This window comes from Lissotriton vulgaris, chromosome 10 (assembly GCF_964263255.1).
Source record: "Lissotriton vulgaris chromosome 10, aLisVul1.2, whole genome shotgun sequence".
Lineage (NCBI taxonomy): Eukaryota > Metazoa > Chordata > Amphibia > Caudata > Salamandridae > Lissotriton > Lissotriton vulgaris.
Window position 1 is genome coordinate 748629594 of NC_141698.1, and position 24181 is coordinate 748653774.

The following is a 24181-nucleotide window of genomic DNA, read 5'->3' on the forward strand; positions in this document are numbered from 1 at the left end:
AGTCTGTCTGCAAAATGGGTATTGACAAACATTCAGATAAAACATGAGAAGGGTACATGTAATTATACATTTCACTAAAAACTACACACAAATATAGTGAATGGCTTGTGTCAAGACAAGAAAAGAGTACATAAATGGGGCATTTAAACAGTGTTTTTGTAACAGATATGATATCAAAAATAAAGATTCAAAATCAGCCTTGTATTATGAACATCCATTCAAATATTTTGCTACATGGCTTGCATCCTAACAATAAAGAGGAGTTAAAGGTAAGCTACAACAAACAGAAAAAGGTAAACCATTTGCTTAAGGGCAGTCAGCCCCATTTTCATATAGAAACTGCAAAGAACATATTTAAAATAATAATAATAAAATAAGGCGCTATATGTGATGCAGAACATTCATGTTTTATGAATACAATACAAACAGTGTAAATAGTTAACATTGCTGCAAAAGACAGAGTAAAAACGTGAACGAGTACAAACCAGAGAGTCAAAGGTTCAGGACCAGCTAATGGTATTCTAAGAAAAATCAAAATGTATATTCTAGCCCACTGCTGAGTGCAAAACCTGGTTGTTAAAGACCCTGTTACCGAGAAATAAGCTGGAGCCGCAGGTGAAGGCCGATAACAAGACAGAGCCTATAGCAACTGGTATAGTCCAAGGCAGAAGGGCTTGAAGTCTTTTCGAATATTCCACTCACTGAGGGTAAAATGTTCTAAATTCAAATGGGAGGCAAAAAAAAAACCACTGCAATGTTGAATCAGAAAGCCTCTACCAGCCATTATTGGCTCTGAGCTACTTCACTGTCTTTAATGCAGCTCTCAACATTACAGTGTTCTAATACTTTTTAAAAGAATATAAGAGCTAAAAGTTACATCCAGTGACCTTTCTTTCAATACTATAATTTATCTGCAGACTCAACTAGGGAAACGTTATAAAATGAAAACACAAAAGCAATGTGTTATAGGAATCCAAATTTAATAGATTTTGTGAAGTCGGTTTTCAGTGAAACATTAAAATAATTCTCGAGAGTTTACTTTTTATCTATAACCACCAAACTTCTTCAGTGTAGTAATTACGTTTCAGGATAAATACAAACCAGACCAAAATGAATTAAGATTTCAACATAATTCGACACTGCATCTATAAAGTCCAGAAATATTAGGTTAAGTAGTTAACATAGTAAACATAAAGGAATGTTGAATTAACTTCAATTCTCAATTTGCACCAGTTTCTGTGTTATTTATAGGCTGATTACAGAGTCTCGGCAAAGAGAAATAGTATGCACACAATGAATCTCAGTTTGGAAAAGCCTTTAACAAAGTCGTTTTTTATATGTTGAACTTTCTGGTCTCAACAGGGAAAGCTAGCCATTTTTCTTGCACCAAATCAGACGGTTGGTTGTGCTTTGCATGTATTCAAATATATATTGCTGGATAAACTGTTGCAGAGCTTTTTTGGTGGGCAGGTTTTCGTGGTTGACTAAGTGATAAAGTCCTGCAGTGCTTCAATAATTAACATTTGTGTTGTATTTTCTTCTGAAAATATTAATCTAAGTTATCAGGCAAGGCAGTTGTATCGGTGCATTTATTGTTCATTTTGCATATTTTGTAGTGTGGATAACTTGTAAGTTAAATATTGTACAATATTCTAATGCTTCTGAAATTGACATTTGTTTTTCTAGGAAAGTGAAATAAATCTTTTTCTAACTGAAAAGTTAAAACTAAATAGCATGTCAGAAAAGCTGACCAACATGATACCACCAATTAACAACGAAACTGGGGGCAAGGCACTTACTAGCACTCCCAATGAAAGTGATGATAATGTGAGTAAGAAGGGACTACAACTTGAGCAGTTGGACCTGAAAGATACACCTTTAGTTTCCTCTTCTGCGAAAGGTTTTTTCAGGAAATGCTTGTACAGGCAGACAGACGAGGAACTAATTTCTGATGAAACACAGATAGACAAAGACAATTTCAGGATTTCTTCACGTTTGGATGATTTCTTATTGGATGCTAGCAAATGCAAGACAGAAGAGGAGAACTTTGAAAAAGCAGGAGGCAAGAGAATATTTGAACTAGTGGACAAGAGCCCTAGCCAAGAAGTCACAGCAACCAAAAAAAGTAATGCAGACTATAACCGCGGCTGTCAAATTACTGATTTAAAGTCCAAACCTATTACTGGTTTAACAGAGGAAATAAAGTTTCTCATGCTTTCTGCCAATGAAGACCAGACTGAGAATTATAAGAACGTTGAAAAAACAGATGTTTGTGAAAAGCAAGCATCAGAAGTTACAGCTACCCCATCAGTTGCTAAAAACCTTCTCTGTGAGCTGGATGAACAGTGTGATAAAGATGGCAATAAGACTCCTGTCGGCTCCAGCATTCTCTCATGTGAGGACATCAAAACTTTAGGCATAACCTCAAGCGTGGACTCTGATACGTCTTCCCATAACATGTCTGTTTCAGAATGTCAGATGGACAAAAACATTTCTGAATTGAATAAGGGCGTCGAAGAGCTTTCCTTTGAGGAAACCAGAGTGGAAAATGTATTGTCTGCTGTGTCGCCATGTTCGGAGACCCACAACATTGCGATGAAAGCAATAGATGACCATGCTTCCCAGTGCAAGCATTTGTCCCGGGAAGGAGAAATATTAAAACCTATTCCGCATGCCCTTAATGAGGTGTGGGCTTCTCCTTCTTTGGGGAAAATAACTCAATTTTCTGGCTTGAGGAAGAAAAACATTGTCATGTTTAGAAGTTTTAACAGTGCAATTGTAGGATCCAATGTATCGGAACCCTCCAAAATAAGTATTGGTTCTGCAGAAACAATGGATTTCTCCCCAGCATGTAGTAGTGCATACCACATGGCAGTTACTCCTGCACAAAAAGGGCAGTCTTGCAGTATTTTTCAGGTAAGTGACCAACCAAAGCTTAATGTCTATTTTAGAGCATGCTATGTATATCTTTGGATGGCCTTGATTTAAAAAGTACAATGAAAATGAATGTTTACATAGGAGTGCTTACACTGTCTCCTTATTGCCTCACCTTACATTTTACTCACCGACTAAACAGTGTTTTCCTCTATATGCACAGCACACCAAAGCCGTTCGAATTAGGCTTGGAACAATGATGCAACATTCAAAGTAATAATCAGAAGCTATTAACTCTCGAGTCCAGAAATGAATGCACAAATCTTTTTTTTTTCTTTCATCTTTCCATGGTGTGCTTATGTATCAAAACCTATTTCAGATTGAAAGTCCAACCTGGCAAGCATTTACTATGTTTTTTTTCCTTTTATTCTTTCAATCACATCTTGTTCTAGCACTCCTTTGCATTTTTAAATATATACCCGGTTCAAATATGTGTTGCAGATCTTTTGTTTATCTTTTCCTTGTATTTACATACTTTCTTTTTCAAAGGTTGATAGTTTAGCTGCTTATGATCTATAATAACAATATATGTTGAATCTACCTTGTGTAGGCTCATCTTTCCCACATGATGTGCGCCTTCAAATGTATTTAGTTGTTTTAGGGTGTCGCAATATTTTTAACAGAGGAGTGGCAAGTATAGTTACTTTTTAGTTTGATTTCTTAGTGATGATTGCTTTTTTTTGTATGCGTGCTTTAAGGTAGGTTCCAGTCCTCACCAAACCTTCAGGGTACTTGGGTGAATTTTGGGTACTGCTGCGTCTGAATATTTGCATAATTGTTTACGCAGGAGTATGCCAGTACTACATATGCCCCTGAAAATGTGTGCCCTTGCGTCACTGACCTCTTTTCCCAGTCTTCGTTTTGTACATGTATCACCTTTGTTTACCATGACATTGTTTTGTTTGGATTGGGAGTGGGCTAAGCACCACAAGATCCACAGGATACCTCCAGGGCAGCAGGATCTGGAATGCATATAATACTGTTTATATAACTTAAAAGGTGATAGACCTCCTATGATTAAATTATTAAATTATGTGAGTTATAGTCCAGCTTCACTTTGGTTGATGTGGTTGGGCCTATATGTAAAAAATGATAGTCTAGCTGTGAAGCACTAAATCCTCATTACCATGGATTCATGTGGTAATCGTATCCAACTGCATTGAGTAGTTTTTCCTGAGCATTGTTGTTTTTTGTTGCTACTAAACAACTTATTCGGCATTGGCCAGGGGTGTAGCTGGAACGTTGTAGTATTCGGTGAGAATGTGCTATTCTCCTAGGGGCACAAATATTGTTTCAGAAATGTTAGGCATGTTTAATTCCAGCTTCTTTTTGTAAATTTGAAAACCCCAATCCATCTAATTAGCCCCCGAACAAAATTGGCACTGGTCAGGAGAAATGTCTGTCATCCTTCTCAGGCCACAGTTTTTTTTTAAACTAAGTGTTCTGTGAGCAGGGTAACGCGGAAACACCATTTCGGACTCCAAAGAGCGTACGAAGAGGTGCTGCTCCAGTAGAAAGAGATCGGATACTCGGAACACCAGACTACCTTGCCCCTGAGCTGCTTTTAGGAATACCTCATGGTAAGTAAAATATCCCATAAGTATACTAATCAACTTTTTTAAGTTAGTTGAAAATGTATTTTAATATTCATTTGCACTGTGTAAAACACATAAGGTATAGATTTGTGAACATTCAGCCCACCTATGAATTTGAAAGTGTTTTAAAGCTTTTTGTACCATGAACCTGCCTTTTTCTGGGCAGGATCACAAGAGGCATGTAAAGAGGTCTATGCAGCATGCAAATTGGGTTAGAGGCTTAAAACACTTCCTAGTTTAAAACGTAGTCTAAGTCTCTCCCTCAGGACACACCCTCTATTCTTATGTCATTATGTTATCATTGGACCCAGACCTGTTATAGCTTGTGTACTTTATGCAAATAAAACATTCGTGATAAAAAATAGAGCTTTGTTGTGCAACTTAAATATTGTATATTTCTAAAACCCTTCACTTTACAGTTACCAAGAGCATGCTTTTTTAACTGCATGGTGCTTTTTAGCTGCGGTTCTAGGTTCTTTAGTTTCCATGCATTAAAAAGGCTTTAAATGTGTCTATTGCTGCTCTTTTGCTATTTAAAGAAAAAGTTGCATTGGTGTGACGAAGAGAAAAGGCACACAGCAATTTTTCACAAGTAGTATATTTTTGGTGGAAAATGGTGACGTAAAATTAGTGTTGACCATTAGAAGGGATTTTGCACTCTTATTCAATGAAAGGGGGGAGAGCTGGCATCACGGGATTACGGGCGAGGAGTACGAGGGCCCCAGGATTGAAGCCACCCTCAAGGACTGGTATGTGTGCAAAATAGAGAGCGTCTAATGGGACACTAGAGATTCCTTCCCCCCTGCGCAGAAAACACACAAATAATACCCATTTGCGAACCACGCTGGTGTATGTGGGGAGTACAAGACTGTGTAGAGCGTGGCGATTATCCTTCATCACTGGAAACCCTTTCCGTGACTGACACTACACCCACAGTTTACGGGCTAATACCCACAGGATCTGAGATATAAAAAGCTGACGCACTGCTGTCTCTCCCGGGGCCATCAACCATTAGAGGTAGTAGACAGCTACTGTGGCCTCTTGCATAAAACCTGTGGCTTTACAACCCTATACCTCCGCATTGTGCCCTGAGAGGGAGTGGCACTCTAGACGACGCAACACCAGGTGTACTGTGGTGACAAGATGGGGAAACCTGATGAGACCCAACCCAAAATCACATTTGATCACTCAAAAAAACCGGCGGAACAGACCGGAGAAGGCCAACACCATACCCTGTCCACGTCGACCTCATCCGGAGGGACCTCGACGGACAATATTCAATCAATGTTTCAAACCATCCAAACTGCACTAACCAACATAGATGGCAAAATTGTGTCCCTCACAAAGAGTTGATCGTATGTCGGAGAGACTAGACAGGCATACAGAGAGGAATAATATGGCTGAACGCAGAATCTCGGATGTGGAGGACACAACCACTCAAATTACGGCTAAACAATCTGGGATTGACAAACTGGCTGCGCTTTCTGCCAAAGCTGAGGATTTGGAAGCCAGATCCCGAAGGAGCAATATCCGCCTGATGGGTATTGCGGAAACCACAAATACGGGCCCCATGGAAAAGTACACGGAGCAGCTACTAATCACGCTAATGGGAAGGGACACCTTCTCGGACGTGTTCCTCGTTGAAAGGGCGCACAGATCCCTTGCTCCCAAACCTCCACTGGGCATCGGACCGAGACCCATCATAGCTAAATTGCTAAATTATAGAGACAGGGATGTGGCATTGTGGAAAGCTCGTGAATTAGGCTCCTTACGTCATGAGGGCATGGACATAGCAATCTATCCGGACTTTACGCAAACAGTGCAGGAAGCATGGAAAAGGTATAGCCAAGTGAAACAAAAACTTTGCGACCTCCAAATCCCATACGCTATGCTGTACCCGGCACCACTTAAGATCACGGACGACTGGGCCACGAAAATTTTCAATGAACCAAAAGACGCCATGAAATATCTACAACAGCGGAGGCCGAAAGGAGAGCGCAGACGATCACCTCGGGACAGACTTGCAGAACATGAGCCACTATCCGATGTCGAATGATACACGTCTGACGGAGCCGGGCACACTGACCTTTTGATGAGGACCTGATCTCTCTGCTTTAGCTGAATCTCTTAAGTCCCTAACTGACACTTCGGCAGGCCTTGCCTTCTAGGTCGCTGGAATAAGGACGAACAGCCTGCTGTTGCATCACTAAACTCACATTGGTCGTGCGGAGGAGGCTGAGACGACGACACGCCAAACAGCTAAGTGGTCACTGCAGGAACAATTATGATAAACAGGACAGATCTAACTGATGATGACACATTAATATTAATGTTATTCATAGTTCTTAATAAGCATATACTGTTGTTGAATGGGGTTTGGAGGGTCTGTCGTAGTTATGGTGCACAATAACGAGGCCATAAGACCTCCCCCTTCTCGCATCTTGGCGAAGGTGTAGAGCTCGGCAGCTACTGCCCACTCATGTAAACCACACTTGTTTCATTTTTTGGTGATTAGTTCTTGTTCTTGGAGGGGAGTGGGGGGGGGGGCGATATTGATTGGGATGCAGGGGAATGTCTTTGTTGTTGCTGGAATGACGGAGTGGGAGAGGGTGGGGGGGGAGGGTGGAGCACCACCACCACCACAAAAACCACCAGGCGGCGACAGTTGGGTTATTGCTACATGCTCATGCCTAATGTTTAAGGTTTACATGCTCACATGTACAAGCAGGCAGATTCACAGTTATGATCTATGGCGACGGATAAGAGACCAGTTAGAACATTGACTTTAATGTCCTGGAATGTTAGGGGCTTACAAAATACACACAAAGTACTTGCCTATCTGGACAGACACAAAGTAGATGTGGCATGTCTTCAAGAAACGCATCTTACACCACGCCGAGAATATAGAATAGGACATAGATGGGCACAATATCAGTTGGCGTCATCCTATTCAAACTATGCACGGGGAGTGTTAATATTGGTTAAACGCCAGACTCCGTTTACACTTATACATGCACAAACCGATGACCAGGTTCGGTATGCCATTGTACGGGGATCTTTTGCGGGTGCGGATCTTACGATTACATCCTAATGTAGATGACCCGCATTTTTTCGAAGACATTTGGTCCAAACTCAGAGACATACAGCCCACGGCAATAATATGGGGTGGAGATTTCAACAAATGCCTAGATCCCGCCCTGGATAGGGCATCGGGCGCCTATAGATATGGTAGATGTGCAGCAAACTCACTACTGGAGGGCATCAAGGACTGGCCCTTAGTAGATGTGTGGAGGGTGAGACATACGGGACGACTGTAGGGAACGTGTACCTCAACGACACATAACACCTGGTCGAGACTAGATTACTGGCTGACTACCAAAGAGGTTAGTACCTGGGCAACGATGATGGAACATCTGCCAAAAACACTTTCGGATCATTCCCGGGTTCGGCTGGAACTGGCTATCCCCACACACCACCCCATGACAATTCACGTGGCGTCTCCAGCCATCTGCGCTAAAAAATAAGGTGTTCCGCAGCGACCTGAAGCAGGCGATAATGGACTTCTTTCAACTTAATGAGGGCTCAGTGGACAGCACTAGGTCTTTATGGGAGGCATTAAAGGTAACCATAAGAGGCCACTGTATAGGCAAACATGTGGGGATCCTTAGGGATATTCAACAGCAATTGGTCATGGTTAAAAGGGACATTAAATCATTGGAAGAAGAATACACTAACACTTTAAACGTATCCCTCCTTGCGGATATACGGAGTAAAGTGGACACATATCATGAGTTTGCGGACTCGGAAGTTAAATACCTTTCCAAGCGATATACGGCCAGGACGTATGGCGAAGGGGGCAGACCGGGAAGAGCACTGTCCACTAAGATGAAACCCGCCCATACCACAGCACATATCACGCATATATCGCATACACGGGCGAGATGGTCTATGACACCCCCTCCATCTTGGACAGCTTTCTGTCCTATTTCTCCACGCTATACACATCGCAGACGACAGCATCCCACTCTTCCATTCACAAGTATTTGGATGATGTTGGACTGGCATGGCTCTCCGATACACACAGAGAATAACTTGGCCATCATATAACAGAGGACGAATTTCGGGAGGCCATTAACTCCTTGCCAAACAATAAAGCTCTGGGACTAAATGGCCTGCCGGGCGAATTTTACAAGGAATTTCGGGATATATTGATACCTCACCTGGCCCAGATGAATGAGGAAGCGTATGAGGAGGGTCTTCTCCCATCGACGCTTTGTGAGGCGCTACTAATAGCTCTTCCTAAACCGGGCAAGGACCCCCAAAAGTGTCATATCGCCCCCTCTCACTTATCAATATAGACGCTAAAATCCTGGCCAAGATCATAGCGACCAGGATCCAGCCATTATTGGGGTCTCTAGTCCTGCCAGATCAAGCGGGCTTTATTCCCACAAAGTCCACGTCGCAGAATATACGTACTAAATTTGCTCTCTATCATAGCCTAGATCCGGAACTGCCTTCCGCGTCAGCTCTTCTGGATGCAGCAAAGGCCTTTGATTCTGTAGAGTGGTTATTTATGTTTACAGTTTTGACCAGAATGGGATTTTCGCCCCCATTCTTGAAATGGATAGCTTTACTATATTAAGAGCCGAGTGCTAGGGTGCGCATCAACGGCAACACGTCGCAACCCATGGCGATCAGTCGGGGTACGCGCAAGGGTGCCCTTTATCCCCTATCCTTTTTGCGCTCACTCTAGAGCCACTAGCGTGCAAGATTAGGCAGAGGCACCCGGAAGCAGCTCCACAATTTAATCTTTGACCCATAGGGATCTCACTCTATGCGGACGACATGGTGCTCTACACCAGATACCCGGAAGTACACTTGAACCCCTTGATTAAAGAATATATTAAATACGAGACTTATTCAGGGCTAAGCATAAACTGAGATAAGTCAGTGGTTATTCCCTTGACCGCTGTGACTCCGCAGCCTAGTTTAGATTATCCCTTACAGTGGACAACCGCCCCCGTGAAATATTTGGTTGTCTGGATCCATCGAGACCCTGAAATTGTGCTCCGAGAGAATTATGGAGTGGCCATGACCAAACTAGACAAACAAATTGAGAAATGGATTAAACTGCCATTATCGCTGGCAGACAGAATTGCACTTCAGAAAATGATAGTATTGCCCCGCTTCTTATGCTTATTCTGGAACATTTCGATGTGGCTCACACAGGCCTTTTTTGTCAAACTTCGTACAGCGCTGCAGCGCTAAACATGGGCCGGGAAGCAGCCCGGAGTCAGCTGGAAAACACTCACGAAGCCATACCATTAAGGCGGTTTTGCGGCTCCTGATCTACAGTTGTATTTTTATTGTGCACAGGCCCAACATGGACACTACTGGACACAACCCCACTCCCACATACCACATATAGCGGTGGAAACTGACAGCGTGCATCCGAAACACTTACTATAATACATATCGGACCCCACTAGCTACTACCCCACTGACACCATCCACCCGGTGAAGTGCACCTCCAGAGCCTGGCACACCCTGGCGATGAGAGAGCGGAAACTGCCACCTTATGCCCCCGCCCTCCCACTGGCACACCATCCCAAAATATCGGTGACGCAGGAAACAAACATGAGATTGATCATGGGAAAGATGGGTTTTACGACTGTGGGTGTGTTGTTCCCAAACAATACTTTTATCTTGCTCCACAATCCGGCCTTTTGCACACATCAAACGCCATAAAAATGTTCGCGTACTTCAGGCTGCGGGCAGCGATTAAGTATCTATATGAATGTTTCCCTGCTGCACCTGAACAACTGCGGTCCCTACAGGTATTATTGACTGCCCCCACACGGAAAAACTTAGTTACACGCTTATACACGACTTCCCAGAATGAACAGACTTTAGGACGAGACAGATCCCATCAGCGATGGGAGGAGCTTGTAGGGGTATCCATATCGGATGACGACTGGAACTATAGCTGTACGCAACTGTCCCTACTCACATCGAACTGCAACTTGAAGATCATCCATTTTAAGTTTCTACACCAAACATATTACACACAAGCTAAGTTACACCTGTATGGTCTCAGAGCGGATTACAATTGTCGACGCTGTGCTATGCCCGGGGCAGATTTCTTACACACGGCATGGGCCTGCCCCGACCTGCACAATTACTGGCAGGAGGTGACAACTGCGCTCACGCACATGTTGACTGAACAGATTCCAAATGAACCACTGGTATGTCTTCTGGGTATGTATAAATTAAGGCTTGCTAAAAGACGGAAGTTGCTGGCGGTGGCACTGCTGCTAGCGAAACGTCAAGTAGCTATTAAATGGGGAAGCAAACGGCCACCCAGATTCAAAGATTGGCTGACTGATTTAATATACTGTAAGGAAATGCTGGGTGCCTATGCAGAGGAGCTACCTCAGGCCTCCAGACCTAAAGATTTCTGGCAACCACTGGTAGACTATTTACAGCAAAACACCCCTGATCTGTAGTTGGTTAGTGTGAGAAGTTGGCCTGATATGCAGTGCTCACTATTCTAGTGATCACTATGTATCAGTCCAAACGACCCTTATTGATGATTGGTTGTAAGTCAACCTTATAGACCAGCTATCCTAGTAGCATGGACAAGAGCAGTCTTTAGGCTAAACTCTAGAGGGCGTGTTAAGCCAGCTGTTATACCATCACATATACCCCTTGAACACCAAGTGAAAGGACACCACACAAGTTGTTATGAAAATAAAAGGATATTTATTTAAAACACAACAGCCCTGGACTCTTTATGAGGACAGGGCGCTAAGCACAATACAAAGCTCTTAAAGAAATACTGAAAGTCGCACAATTTACACAAATGCCCGAGGGGCACGAAAAACCATATACTATGGAAGTGGAATGCGAATTACTAGCAGGTAAGTAACAGTTCTCAAGGACTTTAGAATCGCTAGGCCTACAATGCTTAACCCTTAGATTAGAAGCAGGAGGTCTAGGAACGCCGTGTGCAGAGTGGGAACTCTCACGCGCAATGCGGGACAAAGTCTATGGATACTAGTAAATGCAAAAGTTAGTGTTCTCGGGCAAACCCGACTAGGTAGGTCAAAAACGAAAGTGGATCTAGACACTTAGAGATTTGGTCTACGCTGGAGCACCGTGGTACTCGGTTTACCTAGCCCAGGGGCTGCGGCTGCATAGGGTTCAAGTGTCGTCGGGAATCCTCGTTGACGAACCAGGAGCCTGAAGTGGAAGTTGCTGGCAGGCGACCAGTGAAGATGTTCCGGGCTGATCCAAGGACTGGATCAGCTGAAGAAGAGTACCTGTAAGCAGAGGGGACCAAGTTCTGAATCACTAGCCAGTGATTAGGTGGGAACCAGGATGGCACCGGACGAGGTCACTCAGCCAGGCGAAGAGGTGACACTGGATTTTGCTGCTTCACGGGCCAGGGGCGCTGATGTCGACCAGGCTGAAGGTCTGCGAGCTGCCCCACGGCGGATGTCTGCTGCTGGCACTGCTGGATCCGGTGAAGGAGGCAACAAGCCTTGGCTACGGCAAGCCCAAGTGGCGACACAAAATGGCGTCTTGATTTGACCAGGAGGGTCCGAGGAAGGTCCCCTTCAGGAGAAGACTAGGGCCAGTCTAGAGGAGCTAGACCAGCGGTGGAAACAACGTAGGTCGTCGTCTGGAGGGTCACTAGCCAACGGGCAAGTGACCGGACAACGTAGCAGCAACCCAGGAGCAAAAGGGCCCCACGCAGATCTGGTGGATGCTGGGGGGCTGGACTTCGGTGCTCGTGCTGCTTGGGGTTGGGGCTTCTCTTACCCCAGTGCACCCACTCGAGGGTCCCTCGGTGGTCGTGCTGGTGCAGTGTCGTGCTGGTTCTGATGATCGCCGGGTCCTCTGGTCTCGTCGCACCTACGGTTCTCAGCTGTGCTGTAGAGGCAGGTTGAGGTCAGAGAGGGCAGGGAGTCCGGGTCTCGTCGAGCTGGGCAGTCTGGTTCCGGAGGAAGGAAGTTTCAGCAAACCGCAAGATACTTAGGTGGTGCCTGCTGCTGCAGGGTGACTACTCCTTAGTCACAAGGGAGAAATCTTAAGAAGAAGTCTTGAGTTCCTTTCGTAGAAAGTAGTTTCAGGATTCAAAGACGATCTAATTTGGAAGGGTCCCCGCTCCCACCTTTATTCTAAAGAAAGGGGCTGGTACGGGACTAGGTCCTGCACTTGGGTGTGACCAGGAAGGGGGGTGGTTACACCCCTCTCCCATGCCGGACTTTCCCCAGCTCAGGGGCTGGTGTGCCCCTGGAACTGGTTCAAGCCGGCAGATGCATAGTGAGCACCGGGGTGCCACTTGCAGTCACCTTCCTATTCAGCCCTGCCTACCTAGGATACACAAAACCCTGTCTGGGTTGGTGCTAGCACCGCCCCTGACAGGAAACCCTTTGCCCAAGCTCCCCTCGCTGGAAGGACTCCCAGCTGCAGGGGGTCAGACTTGTGTCTGTGGTGGAAGCATCCATTTTGTGATGCTGAGGCTCGAGTTAACTTTAACTGGGGTTCACAGTTACATACATGTCGTGTCCCTCTAGAAGGGTGGAATGCTAACCCCGTCGCCAGAATTGGCGAGGGGTTAGTATTCCAATTCGTATGACACCTTACTCGACATGTTTTGATAAAGCGATACCAAAGATAGCAAATAACCGCGAGGATTATAATGCACTTAAGAATATATGGTACGCGTTATCATAGAACAGCTATTAGGACTTGGTTCCGCAAGCTGCAGACGGGCTCAGCTCATGCCAGAGCACCATCTCACATAATTCTAAGCACTCTGCCTTCAGGATTGTTAAGGCCTGCCATAGGAGTGACTGATAGGAATACATGGGTCTATTTTAGGGTTAGATATAGGTATACTATATCTAAAGCAAAGGGTGATGACACCACCTTGCCCCAGCTGTCGTGCAGCCAGTTGTGTCAGATTTAGATGGCCAGCCAGGGGTGGCACAATACATGCTGCAGCCCCTGGTAGGCCCTGGGTACACCTATGCCCTGGGTACAGGGACTGATAAGGTGGCCCAGTACCAATTGGTAAATGCACCTAAGGTACACGTGTCAATTTAGAGAGAGAACAGCTAGGCTGTGGGCCTGATTAGCAGGCCCACAGCCAGGGAAGTCGTAAGCCAGTGAAGCAAAAAGCAAAAATCTGGGGTGATCATAGGATTGCAGACCCTACTCTCCTACAGTTAGTATATCGCAATTCACTGCTATACGAGGGAGACTGCCGCCCCGGAGGGCCCCATGGACACATAACATTAGTTATGACTACACTTCATGCTTTATGGCGCGAAGACGCTTTTTTACATATAATCATCATTGATTGTATCACGCCTATATCCGGATAACACCAAATGTTGACATTTGATGTGCATCCCTGCATTAGTTACATGTACTGTGTCTGATAACTGTTTGTGGACATGGCTATTATGTTTTGAATGAATACATATATACTGTAGTGTGTATACCCTGTATTGCTGCTTGGTGACTAAAAATAAAATTTGAAGAAAAAAAAACTATATTATACACCGATTCAGCTTTTTAAATATGGTTTACGGGAGAACGCTAGCTCTGTGAGGTGTGGAGGGACAGACGCAGACTTTGCGCATGTGGTGTGGCAATGTGGACGTGTGATTGCATTCTGGGAGGAAGTGACGCATATGCTAACGGATATTATTCAGGAGCCGGTACAGTGCACCCCCGAAATCTGCTTACTTGGGTATGTCAAATGTTTCAAGCCCTGTAATAGATGAATAATTGCATAGCTACCCTGTTTGCGAAGAGAGCTGTGGCACAATGTTGGGGGGCAAAGGCGCCTCCTACTAAGAAAATGGCTCAGTGAACTGTTGTTCTGTAAGACTCAATTACAAACGTATGAGGAGGAACTTCTTGAGACCTCGCGTTCGAAGGACTTTTGGCCCCCACTAACAGCATATCTGCTCACCTGTCCAGATTCAGTATGATTGTGTATATATATAGGTCTGGGCTGGCTACCTGTTCGAGCTCACTTATTACCCTCAGAAATGCTCCATGGTGGGAATACTAGCATGCCCTAATGTGTATGATGGTTGTTCATTCTAATTTTGCGACATGTCTATGTTCAGGTCTTCGAGATATCAGCTTCTACATATATGATGTTTCTCAACCAAATGTGCGTTTAGACCGGTTTGGCCATATATTAGTTTCAGCCTATGGTCAGGTGGGAGGGAATGGGGTGGGGGCTTGTTTATATTTTTGGTTTGTATGAATCATAATGTGCTATCAGACATGCATATTGATGTTTTTTCTATTTGAAAATCAATAAACATTCAACAACAAAAAAAATGAGTAGAATTCAGGAATATATAATGTTTTTTTAGGATTCCGGGATAGGGTGGGGATTTAGGGGTGGTGAGGGTTGATCACGGAACAGGAATGGACAGAGTTCCTGGGTGGTGAGGGACTTTTAAGGGATCTGGAATGCAAGGAGGTTAGTGGTAGTAAGAGTTTTAGGGATCAGGGTTGGAAAGGTGTTTAGGGCTTTTGGGGTTCAAAGATAATGGAGAAAACGTGTGTTGAGGGGCTCGGGGTTCAGAAATAGGCATAGTTTAGGGCTGCTGAGGGTTTTTAAGGTTCACTGAGGGACAGAATGTAGAGGTGGTTAAGTGATTTGCAGTGGATGGAGTTTTGGGGTGGTGAGAGGTTTTAGGGGTCAAGAATGGGTTCAGTTTCTGGGCAGGAACAGTTTCTGGGCACTGGAATGGGTGGAGTTTAGGGAGAAGTTTTGAGGAGTCTGGTGAGTGTTTAGATGTAGAAAGGTATTTTTAGAGTTCAGATATGGATGGAGGTTTAGGGCTACAGAAGAGTTTTACAGTTCAGGAGTGGGTGGTGTTAAGGGTTAGAAAGGGCTTTTAGAGTTCATAGATTGGTGAAGTTTAGGCATAATGAAGGTTTTAAGGGATGAATGATGTTTAGAGATTTTGAGGTGGTCAGGGATGGATGGTGTTTTGATGTGGTGAGGGGGCCGAGAATTAAAAGCCTCCAAAGTAATTGTTTGACAACGTCGAAGATATAAATCTAGTATAATGACGGACTGCATATAATAGCTACTTAGCTTTCTGCATGTTGGAGGACAGCTTCAAAAAGCTCTGGAGAAGCAGTAAGTGTGCGAAAGTGTGTTTTAAAAAAAAAAAAGGAACCAGATAAGGGAGACTAGGACCAAGGCATAATTTCCAGTGACAGCAAGCCTGTTTTTCTTCTTTTCAAGAATGTTATGGGAGGTTACTGCTTTTGTATAATTGGGACAATGAATCTGAGGTATTCTAGCAAAAATTGGGATGTTATAATTACTGGTCTGTTTTGTTCAGTAAGGATAGGGTTTGGTTTCTTTAAAATGGTAGGCTGATGACAGGATATGAACACACCTGATGCCTCCCCCCTAATGACAACCCCAGAGTGGGAGGAGGTGTACCCAAAATGGTGAAATCTAGAAGGCTGGGACATAGAATAGATGGGGAGTGCTTTGTGTGAGAAAGTGCCATCTTTTTTTGCATGGTATGCCCCCACTTTTTGCTGAATTGCTGATGTGCTTTGACTGAGTGTGCCATGGACTCCTGCCAATCTGGTGCCCAGGGCCTGTGTTCCTTCCCTAAAACTGAGTTAAAACTAAAACCCAATTGGCATCTATGGTCACCTGTCAACCCCTCGTAAATGGTACCCTAGGTACCCAGGGCATTGTGACCAGATAAACCCCCTAAGGGCTGCAGCACTTATTGTACCACCACCACCACGACAAGTCATGCCCCGACTGCCGGGCCTTGACGTCAAAGGCTAGGTGGGAGCGGTCCCGCAAGCTCCTCGAGATCTGGCGCCGCTCGGGGTCCTGGTCGAGGAGGAAGTTGAGGGGACGGTCGTGGAGCCAGAGCCCGCACCGTTCGTCAAGCTCCAAGTCCTCGCATTCAGGTAAGTCGAGGCACTCTAAAAAGAAGTCGAAGAAGCGGCATTGCTCTTCCGGCTCCACTCACTGGTTGCACGACTCGGCCGAAGGTTTGGGTGGCACCACCCGCGCGGCTCCGCCGGAGCTGCAGGCGTCGGATCCGGCACATACCCTCCGGTCCCTGGACTGCTTGCGTTGCCGGAGGAGATTCGTGATTTCCTTGTGGCCATGAGGACTCACTTCCCTCCTTAGAGGCCTGCCGGCGCGCCTTCGGGCCCCGCAGACCCGACATGGGGCCCTAGCGAGTCAGTGGCTTCGGCGTCTACTTCGGTCCCGATGCCTCAGGCCACCGGGGGATCCAAGCCTGGATCCCGGTCGACGCCAGTTGACCTCTCAACTCCTCCGCTGGCGCCGACCTCGATGGTGTCACTCCTGGCACCATCCTCGGACGACGACGCCCCCGGTTTCAGTCCGGGTCCGGCATCGGAGCGGTGACGTCTCAGGCATCGGTGGGTGAGCAATTCACCTATGACACTGCTCCGTCATTTCTGACTGTTTATCAGGACATGGATGAAGGGGAAGGACTGGGAGGGGTTTGAGGACCCTCTGGAACAGCATTGCCAGTTGAGTCAGGACTGGACAGAAGAGCTGGGGGTGCCAGTGGCCTTGACACTTCGCCTGACACGGACTTCATCTCTCCTCCCTCCGTGGCTACGGAGGAGGGTGTTACATATGGTGTGGTGTTGCGCAGGCCTGCCAATGCCTTGGCTCTTGAGCACCCTGCGGCGGCCATGAGGACTAATCTTCTCACGAGGTGCTTCAAGCGCCAGTAAGCTCTTCGGAACCTCTGCTGCCGTTCAATGAGGCCCTCACAGACGTGCTGAAGGGCACTTGGTCCAAGCCCTCCACAGTGTCCCCTGTAGATGGGAACGTGGCCCGACGCCACCGCCTGGCTCTGGGCGACCCCTGCTTTCTGTCGGTACACCCCACCCCTGAGAGCCTGGTGATCCAGGACTCTACGTACCAGACCGCATTCCCGACTGCCCCTCCAGATCGCAAATCCAAAAGGTTTGACCAGTTTGGGAAGAAACTGTTCTCCTCACTTAGTCTGGGGTTGCGGTCTATCAACACTGCATGCCTTTTGGGTCGTTACACACACTCTTTGTGGGATACGGTTACGGGCGTGCTGCCCCAGTGTCCGGAGGAGGCCCAGGCACGGCTCGCTCAAGCTCTTGCTGAGCGGGGGATGCAGCACGTTATTCCATCAGATGTGGACATGATACCACAGACACGCTGGGCAGAGCGATATTCACAACGGTGGCGATCCGTCGCCACGCCTGGCTGAGGTCCACCAATTTTTCGGGGGATGTCCAGTCCACGCTCATGGACATGCCCTTTGATGGCCGTCGCCTTTTTGCCGACAAAACAGGCAGTGCGCTTGAGCATTTGAAGGACTCCAGGGCTACGGCCAAGTCCTTGGGCCTGTCGGGCCAGCGTCAGCAGACTTCTGCTTTTTGCCCCTTTTGTGGCCAAGGAAGGGGCACCCCCACACGTTCGTCCAGCCACAGGCCGCGGAACCAACCTCAACGCTGTCGGAGACGTGGTAACCGCCATGGCGGTGCAGGGTCACAGAGGCCCGGTCAGTCCACATCCACTCCCACAGCATCTGCTTCAAAGCCTTCCTAGTCTGAGCTTTCAGGCCCATTCAACCCCAGTGGGGGTGGGGCAGGGTTCGCCATCACCTCCTCCACTGGCGTACCATCACTTCGGGCAGGTGGGTGCTGCACATCGTCCGAAGTGGCTACTCCTCCCCTTCAAGGCAACCCCTCCAGCCATGCCACCGAAGTACCACCGCATGTTGGGGGATCACTTGCAGGTTCTGCAGGAGGAAGTTACGGCCCTCTTGGCCAAGGGGGCCATCGAGCGCGTTCCTGGGCCAGAAGTAGGACGTGGTTGCTACCCCCACTACTTTCTGGTTCCCAATCTTGGACCTCCGGAGCATCAACGGCTTCCTCCGCAAGGAGAAGTTCAAGGTGCTGACTTTAGCTCAGGTCCTGGCTGCCCTAGACCCTGGAGACTGGATGGTAGCGTTGGACTTACAGGACGCGTATTTCCACATTCCCATCCTGCCGGTCCACCGGCGCTACCTGCGGTTCACGGTAGGCCACGAGCACTTTCAGTTTACCGTGCTCCATTCAGCCTTACCATTGCCCCTCGGGTGTTCACGAAAGTGATGGCGGTGGTTGCAGCTCATTTGAGGAGATCAGGGGTTTCAGTCTTGCCCTATCTCGACAGCTGGTTGTTGAAGGCTGGCTCGCCCCAGACAATCGTCTCCCACCTCCAGACTACGGCCGATCTCCTGCACTCGCTGGGGTTCTCCATCAACGTGCCGAAGTCACACATGTGCCCCTCTCAGAAGCTCCTCTTCATCAGAGGGGTTCTGGACTCTGTTCAGTTTCGTGTTTATCCTCCCGAGCAGCGGGTTCGGGATATTCAGGTCTGATTCCGATCTTTCAGCCTTATCCCGCGTTTCGGTCAGGCTGACGCTGCGGCTCATGGGACTGATGGCCTCCTGCACCCTGCTGGTACACCACGGCAGGTGGCGGATGCGAGCTCTGCAGTGGGACCTAAAGTTCCAGTGGGCACAGCATCAGGGCGGGGTGGGGTCGTGGACCCTTTGTCAGGAGGCTCCACGCCTCTGGACATGGCTGGAACACCAGGGCGTCACTCTGGTGGTTCAACACCTTGCAGGTTCCCTGAACGCCAGGGTGGATGAACTCGGCCTCCGGTGCGTGATGGATCACAAATGGCGTCTGAACTCGGACGTGGCGCAAGGTCTCTTTCAGCAGTGGGGATTGCCTTGGTTAGATCTATTGGCCACCGAAGAGAACGTGCAATGTCATCAGTTCTGCGCGTTGGAATTTCCAAGGCGGCACTCGCTCTGCGGCGCTTTTAGTTGCAAGTGGCGCTGCGGTCTGTTTTACGCCTTTCCTCCTATACCACTTCTGTTCAGAGTGCTGAAGAAGATCCGACGCGACCGGGCCCAAGTCATCCTTGTGGCTCCGGACTGGGCACGAAGATACTGGTATCCCGAGCTACTCAGTATGTCAGTCGAACCCCCGATTCGTCTGCCTCTTCAGGAGGACCTTCTGTCTCAGCAACAGGGGACGGGCCTCCACCCGAACCTGTCCAGTCTCCACCTACATGCGTGGAGATTGAGCGGCGACAGTTGAGGCCATTTGACTTGCCTCCTGAAGTCTTTGGTGTGATTCTGGCAGCCAGGCGTCCCTCCACAAAACCGGTATACGCCTGCAGGTGAAACAAATTTGTGGCATGGTGCACAGCAAAGGCTGTGGATCCAATTTCTGCCCCTCATTCAGAGGTTCTCCTCTTCGTTCTTTCTCTTGCCCAGCAGGGCTCTGCTCTGAGCACTATCAAAGGCTATCTCCGCTTTCTTAAGGCTTCCTGATCAGCCTTCTCTTTTCAAGTCCCCTGATGTAAATAGATTCTTGAAAGGCATCACACACATGTTCCCTCCTGTTCCTTTCGTGATGCCTCAGTGGGACTTGAACTTAGTACTTACTTTTCTGATGTGCGCTCCCTTTGAGCCACTTCATAATTGTCCTCTTCTGACTCTTAAAACTGCTTTTTATGGTTGCCATCACCTCTGCCAGAAGAGTGAGTGAGCTCCAGGCTCTGTCTCCTAAGCCTCCTTTCCTCTCTGTCCATCCGGACAAAGTTGTTCTGAGGACTCGTCCTTCTTTTTTTTTTTTTTTTTTTTTTTTGAAAACCTTTATTTGAGTAAATGGAAGCATACAAATACGGGCCTACAACCCAGGGGCCGGCCACGGAACAAAACTGGAAAGCACCATCATCAATTAAAGGCACGGAGTGGTTAAATGATATTACTTATCGATGTAAGTCAATGTTGTTAACTAACTGGAACCACTCGCCATAGGATCAAAGGAGGTTAATTTTATATATTAAAGAAGAAAGGATCAGTTGTATAGGTAGCAACATGGTGTACGTGGCGGGGAATAATCCAACTGGTTCATTACAATACAGCCAAAAAACAATAATCAGAAAGGTCCATAGTATGCAAAACATAGGTTCGCTTATAGTTCCTCAGTGGTAGTATCCACGCCCGACCACATATACCCAGAAACAAACTGAACAGTGATTCTGCAGTAATAAAAACCATCGGGAGAACTGCTAAGTTGCCATCACTATACATCCCAACCCAAGAAGTAAGAAAACAAAGATACTAAAGAGAAAGGAAAGTAGAGGGACTCCACGTTACTGTACCCGCCCCCCAGTGGTAATAGCGAGCAACAGTACAACTAGCGAACGTGCTTGGGGGTGGATCGAGTAATTCAGGAGAAACAGTACTACGGGCACCATACTACCCAAAACACCCATCCCTCCCCACACAGTAACTCACCCCGCGGGGTTACGCACAGTCGTGGAGATCCAAGAAAAGGACACAAAAGAGCCATAGAAACAAATAACTACCTAATAGACCCTAAACCACCCATCCCACCCTGCACCCCTGCAGAAGGCTATGGCCTACCCCCCCCAGCAGCGTGCCTGTCGCCCTAATTATGAACCCGAAATATAGGAAAGATAATATAGAGAAACGGAAAAAGGAGAGAGAAAAAGGAAAAGCCTGGGGAGAGGAACCATTTAGCCATTGATACGGCCCCCGCCCACACACGCCATAAGCATGGCCCAAAACGGAACTAGCAAGTGTTCAGTTATACGTAGATACGAGAGAATCAAGAGAGCATCACAATGTAGGGCAGTCCACAACTCCATTCACCAATTAATAGTCCTCCGAAGTAAGGAACGGGTTCATCCTAGTCCTTTCTTCTCCAACGTCGCAATGTGCATAGATCCAGTGGGCGTAGGACATGGTGATAAAGAAAGGCCGTGGAAAAGTTGCTGGACTTTCAACGGAAGCAGCCAATAGAACCCCCTCACCCGAGGGCAGTGCAGAATCTGATCACAGCATCCATGTATACCAGTGTCAATGAACACCAGTGGTTCCACCCGTTCTTGCATCGGATCTTCGCCACCCCAACCAGAAAGCGGGGAACAATCAACGACCTCACCGGGCCCATCCGCGACCTCAAGAGCGGGCCCGGGAGCAATGGCGGCCATCACATCCCCCTGCGCACATGAGTCCCGGACCATGGTCGACCTCCAGATCTTCAAAGCTTGCAGGACGTCTCCAATCGTGGGTTCGAGCTCATCAGTATAGGCCCCAGCGGGGCGCAAGGGCAAGAAATCGGCATCCCGGGACCCCCCACAGGACATGGCTACAGCCGCCATTTTGCGACAGTTGCGCCGTCTCTCCGGACTCATCTCCAAGGGCGAGCTCAACAGCAGATCGGTGTTGGATCTAGCCCTGATCTCTTGACTGGGTGAGAGTATTCTGTTTAATTCAGAGACTCTGTCCCTCACCACCCCTTGTTGTAAATATTTTTGTCCACCCTAAGCGTGGAAGGGTATACTCAGATGTGAGTCCCTTGCTCATTGCACCATCAGGATTCAAGCAAGCCGGGCCGAAGACGGCTGAAATGCCAGAAACCGGTCCCCGGTAGCTTGTTTCCTTCCCAGTGTAAGAATTGGCTTTTGTAGTTTGGTTTGCCCTGTTCCCATCATGCACTGGGACAGGAACAGACTAATTTGCATACAGCCAGGTTCTGAAACTGGGATGGTGCAGTGAGCTAAAAAACGGTGTTGGATCTAGCCCTGATCTCTTGACTGGGTGAGAGTATTCTGTTTAATTCAGAGACTCTGTCCCTCACCACCCCTTGTTGTAAATATTTTTGTCCACCCTAAGCGTGGAAGGGTATACTCAGATGTGAGTCCCTTGCTCATTGCACCATCAGGATTCAAGCAAGCCGGGCCGAAGACGGCTGAAATGCCAGAAACCGGTCCCCGGTAGCTTGTTTCCTTCCCAGTGTAAGAATTGGCTTTTGTAGTTTGGTTTGCCCTGTTCCCATCATGCACTGGGACAGGAACAGACTAATTTGCATACAGCCAGGTTCTGAAACTGGGATGGTGCAGTGAGCTAAAAAACGGTGTTGGATCTAGCCCTGATCTCTTGACTGGGTGAGAGTATTCTGTTTAATTCAGAGACTCTGTCCCTCACCACCCCTTGTTGTAAATACAACAGCAGATCCCCGGCGGGACCTCCCTCGAGCGCACAGGCAGTACCCACAGCACTGGAATGATGACCACAAAAGAGGGGGACCCGCCGGCGACACCACTCCGCCAAAATCCCTCTTCGCCACCGAGCAAAGGAGCCCGGTACGGCCGGACGGCAACAAAAGGGGGGAGCCACCAAACTCGGCGTCCCCCACCCACAACTTGCCGTACACCACCTCTGGAGCACCGGACGGTTGTCCCAGGCTCGTTCATTTGCCTCCGGGCTCTTCGCACATCGGTATTTTTCGTCCGGCCCCAAACCTCCACCCGAGGTCGCCGCCGACACAGTCTCGCCGGCAACTCGCTAAGGGCGAGGCCCCGGTCTCAACCCCGGGAAGGCCGCACTTTCCGGGTGGACGCCGCTGTGGATCCACCGAGCACCGGACCCACCAGGATGGATGGTAAGTGACTGCAAAGCTCTGCATATAAGTTGTTGTCCGTTTTGGGCAGGATGAGCGACAGGATATTAGAGTTTAGGCAGGTAGGACGGCGGAGCCGAGCTAACGTGCGGCCATCTCCTTGTCGAGCTTGGCTCCTCCCCCCCAATAGCAGGACTCGTCCTTCTTACCTGCCCAAGGTATATACAGCCTTTCACATCGGGCAGTCCATCACCTTGCCGACCTTCTTTCTGCCTCTACATCACTCGAAAGAGGAAGAGAGGCTCCACTGTCTGGACCCAAAACGTGCGCTCTCTTTTTATCTAGACCGCTCACGCCAGTTCCGGGTGGACGACCAGCTCTTTGTTGGTTACGTGGGCGCTAAGAAGGGACCATCTCTCGGTTGGTCGTTTTGTGCATCATGGTCTGTTATTCCTTGGTGAAAAGGATGCCTCCTGTGGGACTGCTCGCCCATTCCACTCGGGCCACGGCGGCTACTACTGCCCTGGGTCGGGGGGGGTCCCCTTACCGGACATCTGTCAGGACATCTGTCAGGAAGCTATGTGGGCCTTGCTGCACACGTTTGCTAAGCACTACTGCCTGGACAGCCAAGTCCAGAGAGATGGCTTTTTCAGGCGTTCCGTTCTTCAGGACTTCCTGGTGTGATCTTGGTTCGCAGACCCACCACTGGGGTTGGTATTGCTGGGGTATCTATTCGAAGGTAAGGAATCTAACACTAACGTGTTTCTTTCAGATGCACAAGTTTCTTACCTTTGATAATGATATATCTGTAAGAAACATTAGTTAGTGTTGGATTCCTTACCGCCCCACCCATCCTCGCCATTCTGCGAACCGATATCTAGGGTTAAGGTATCTCCCTTTGAGGGCCCTAGTTTCATGGCACTAGTGTCGGTTTCTTGAATGGCTCTGCGTTACTCGCGCGGATAGCTATGTAGAGAACTGATGTCAGCGCGCGAGGGCGGCGTCTAAGTACTCCGACGTCATCTACAAAGTAACTCATTGCATTTAACAAAAAATTCGCATTGAGCTCAATGTTGCATTGTGTTTGAAATTGTGTTGCCTATTGCAACAACTGTAAC

At 47.7% G+C, this 24181-nt stretch overlaps 1 protein-coding gene across 1 annotated transcript in view; it reads left to right on the forward strand.

Moving 5' to 3' along the window:
• Positions 1 to 24181, forward strand: part of MASTL (microtubule associated serine/threonine kinase like) — a 276260-nt gene that overhangs the window by 181471 nt on the left and 70608 nt on the right. The window contains exons 8-9 of the mRNA XM_086941611.1: positions 1687 to 2916; positions 4388 to 4514. Of these exons, the coding sequence (XP_086797737.1) occupies positions 1687 to 2916; positions 4388 to 4514 (1357 nt within the window). The remainder of the gene's footprint in view (positions 1 to 1686; positions 2917 to 4387; positions 4515 to 24181) is intronic.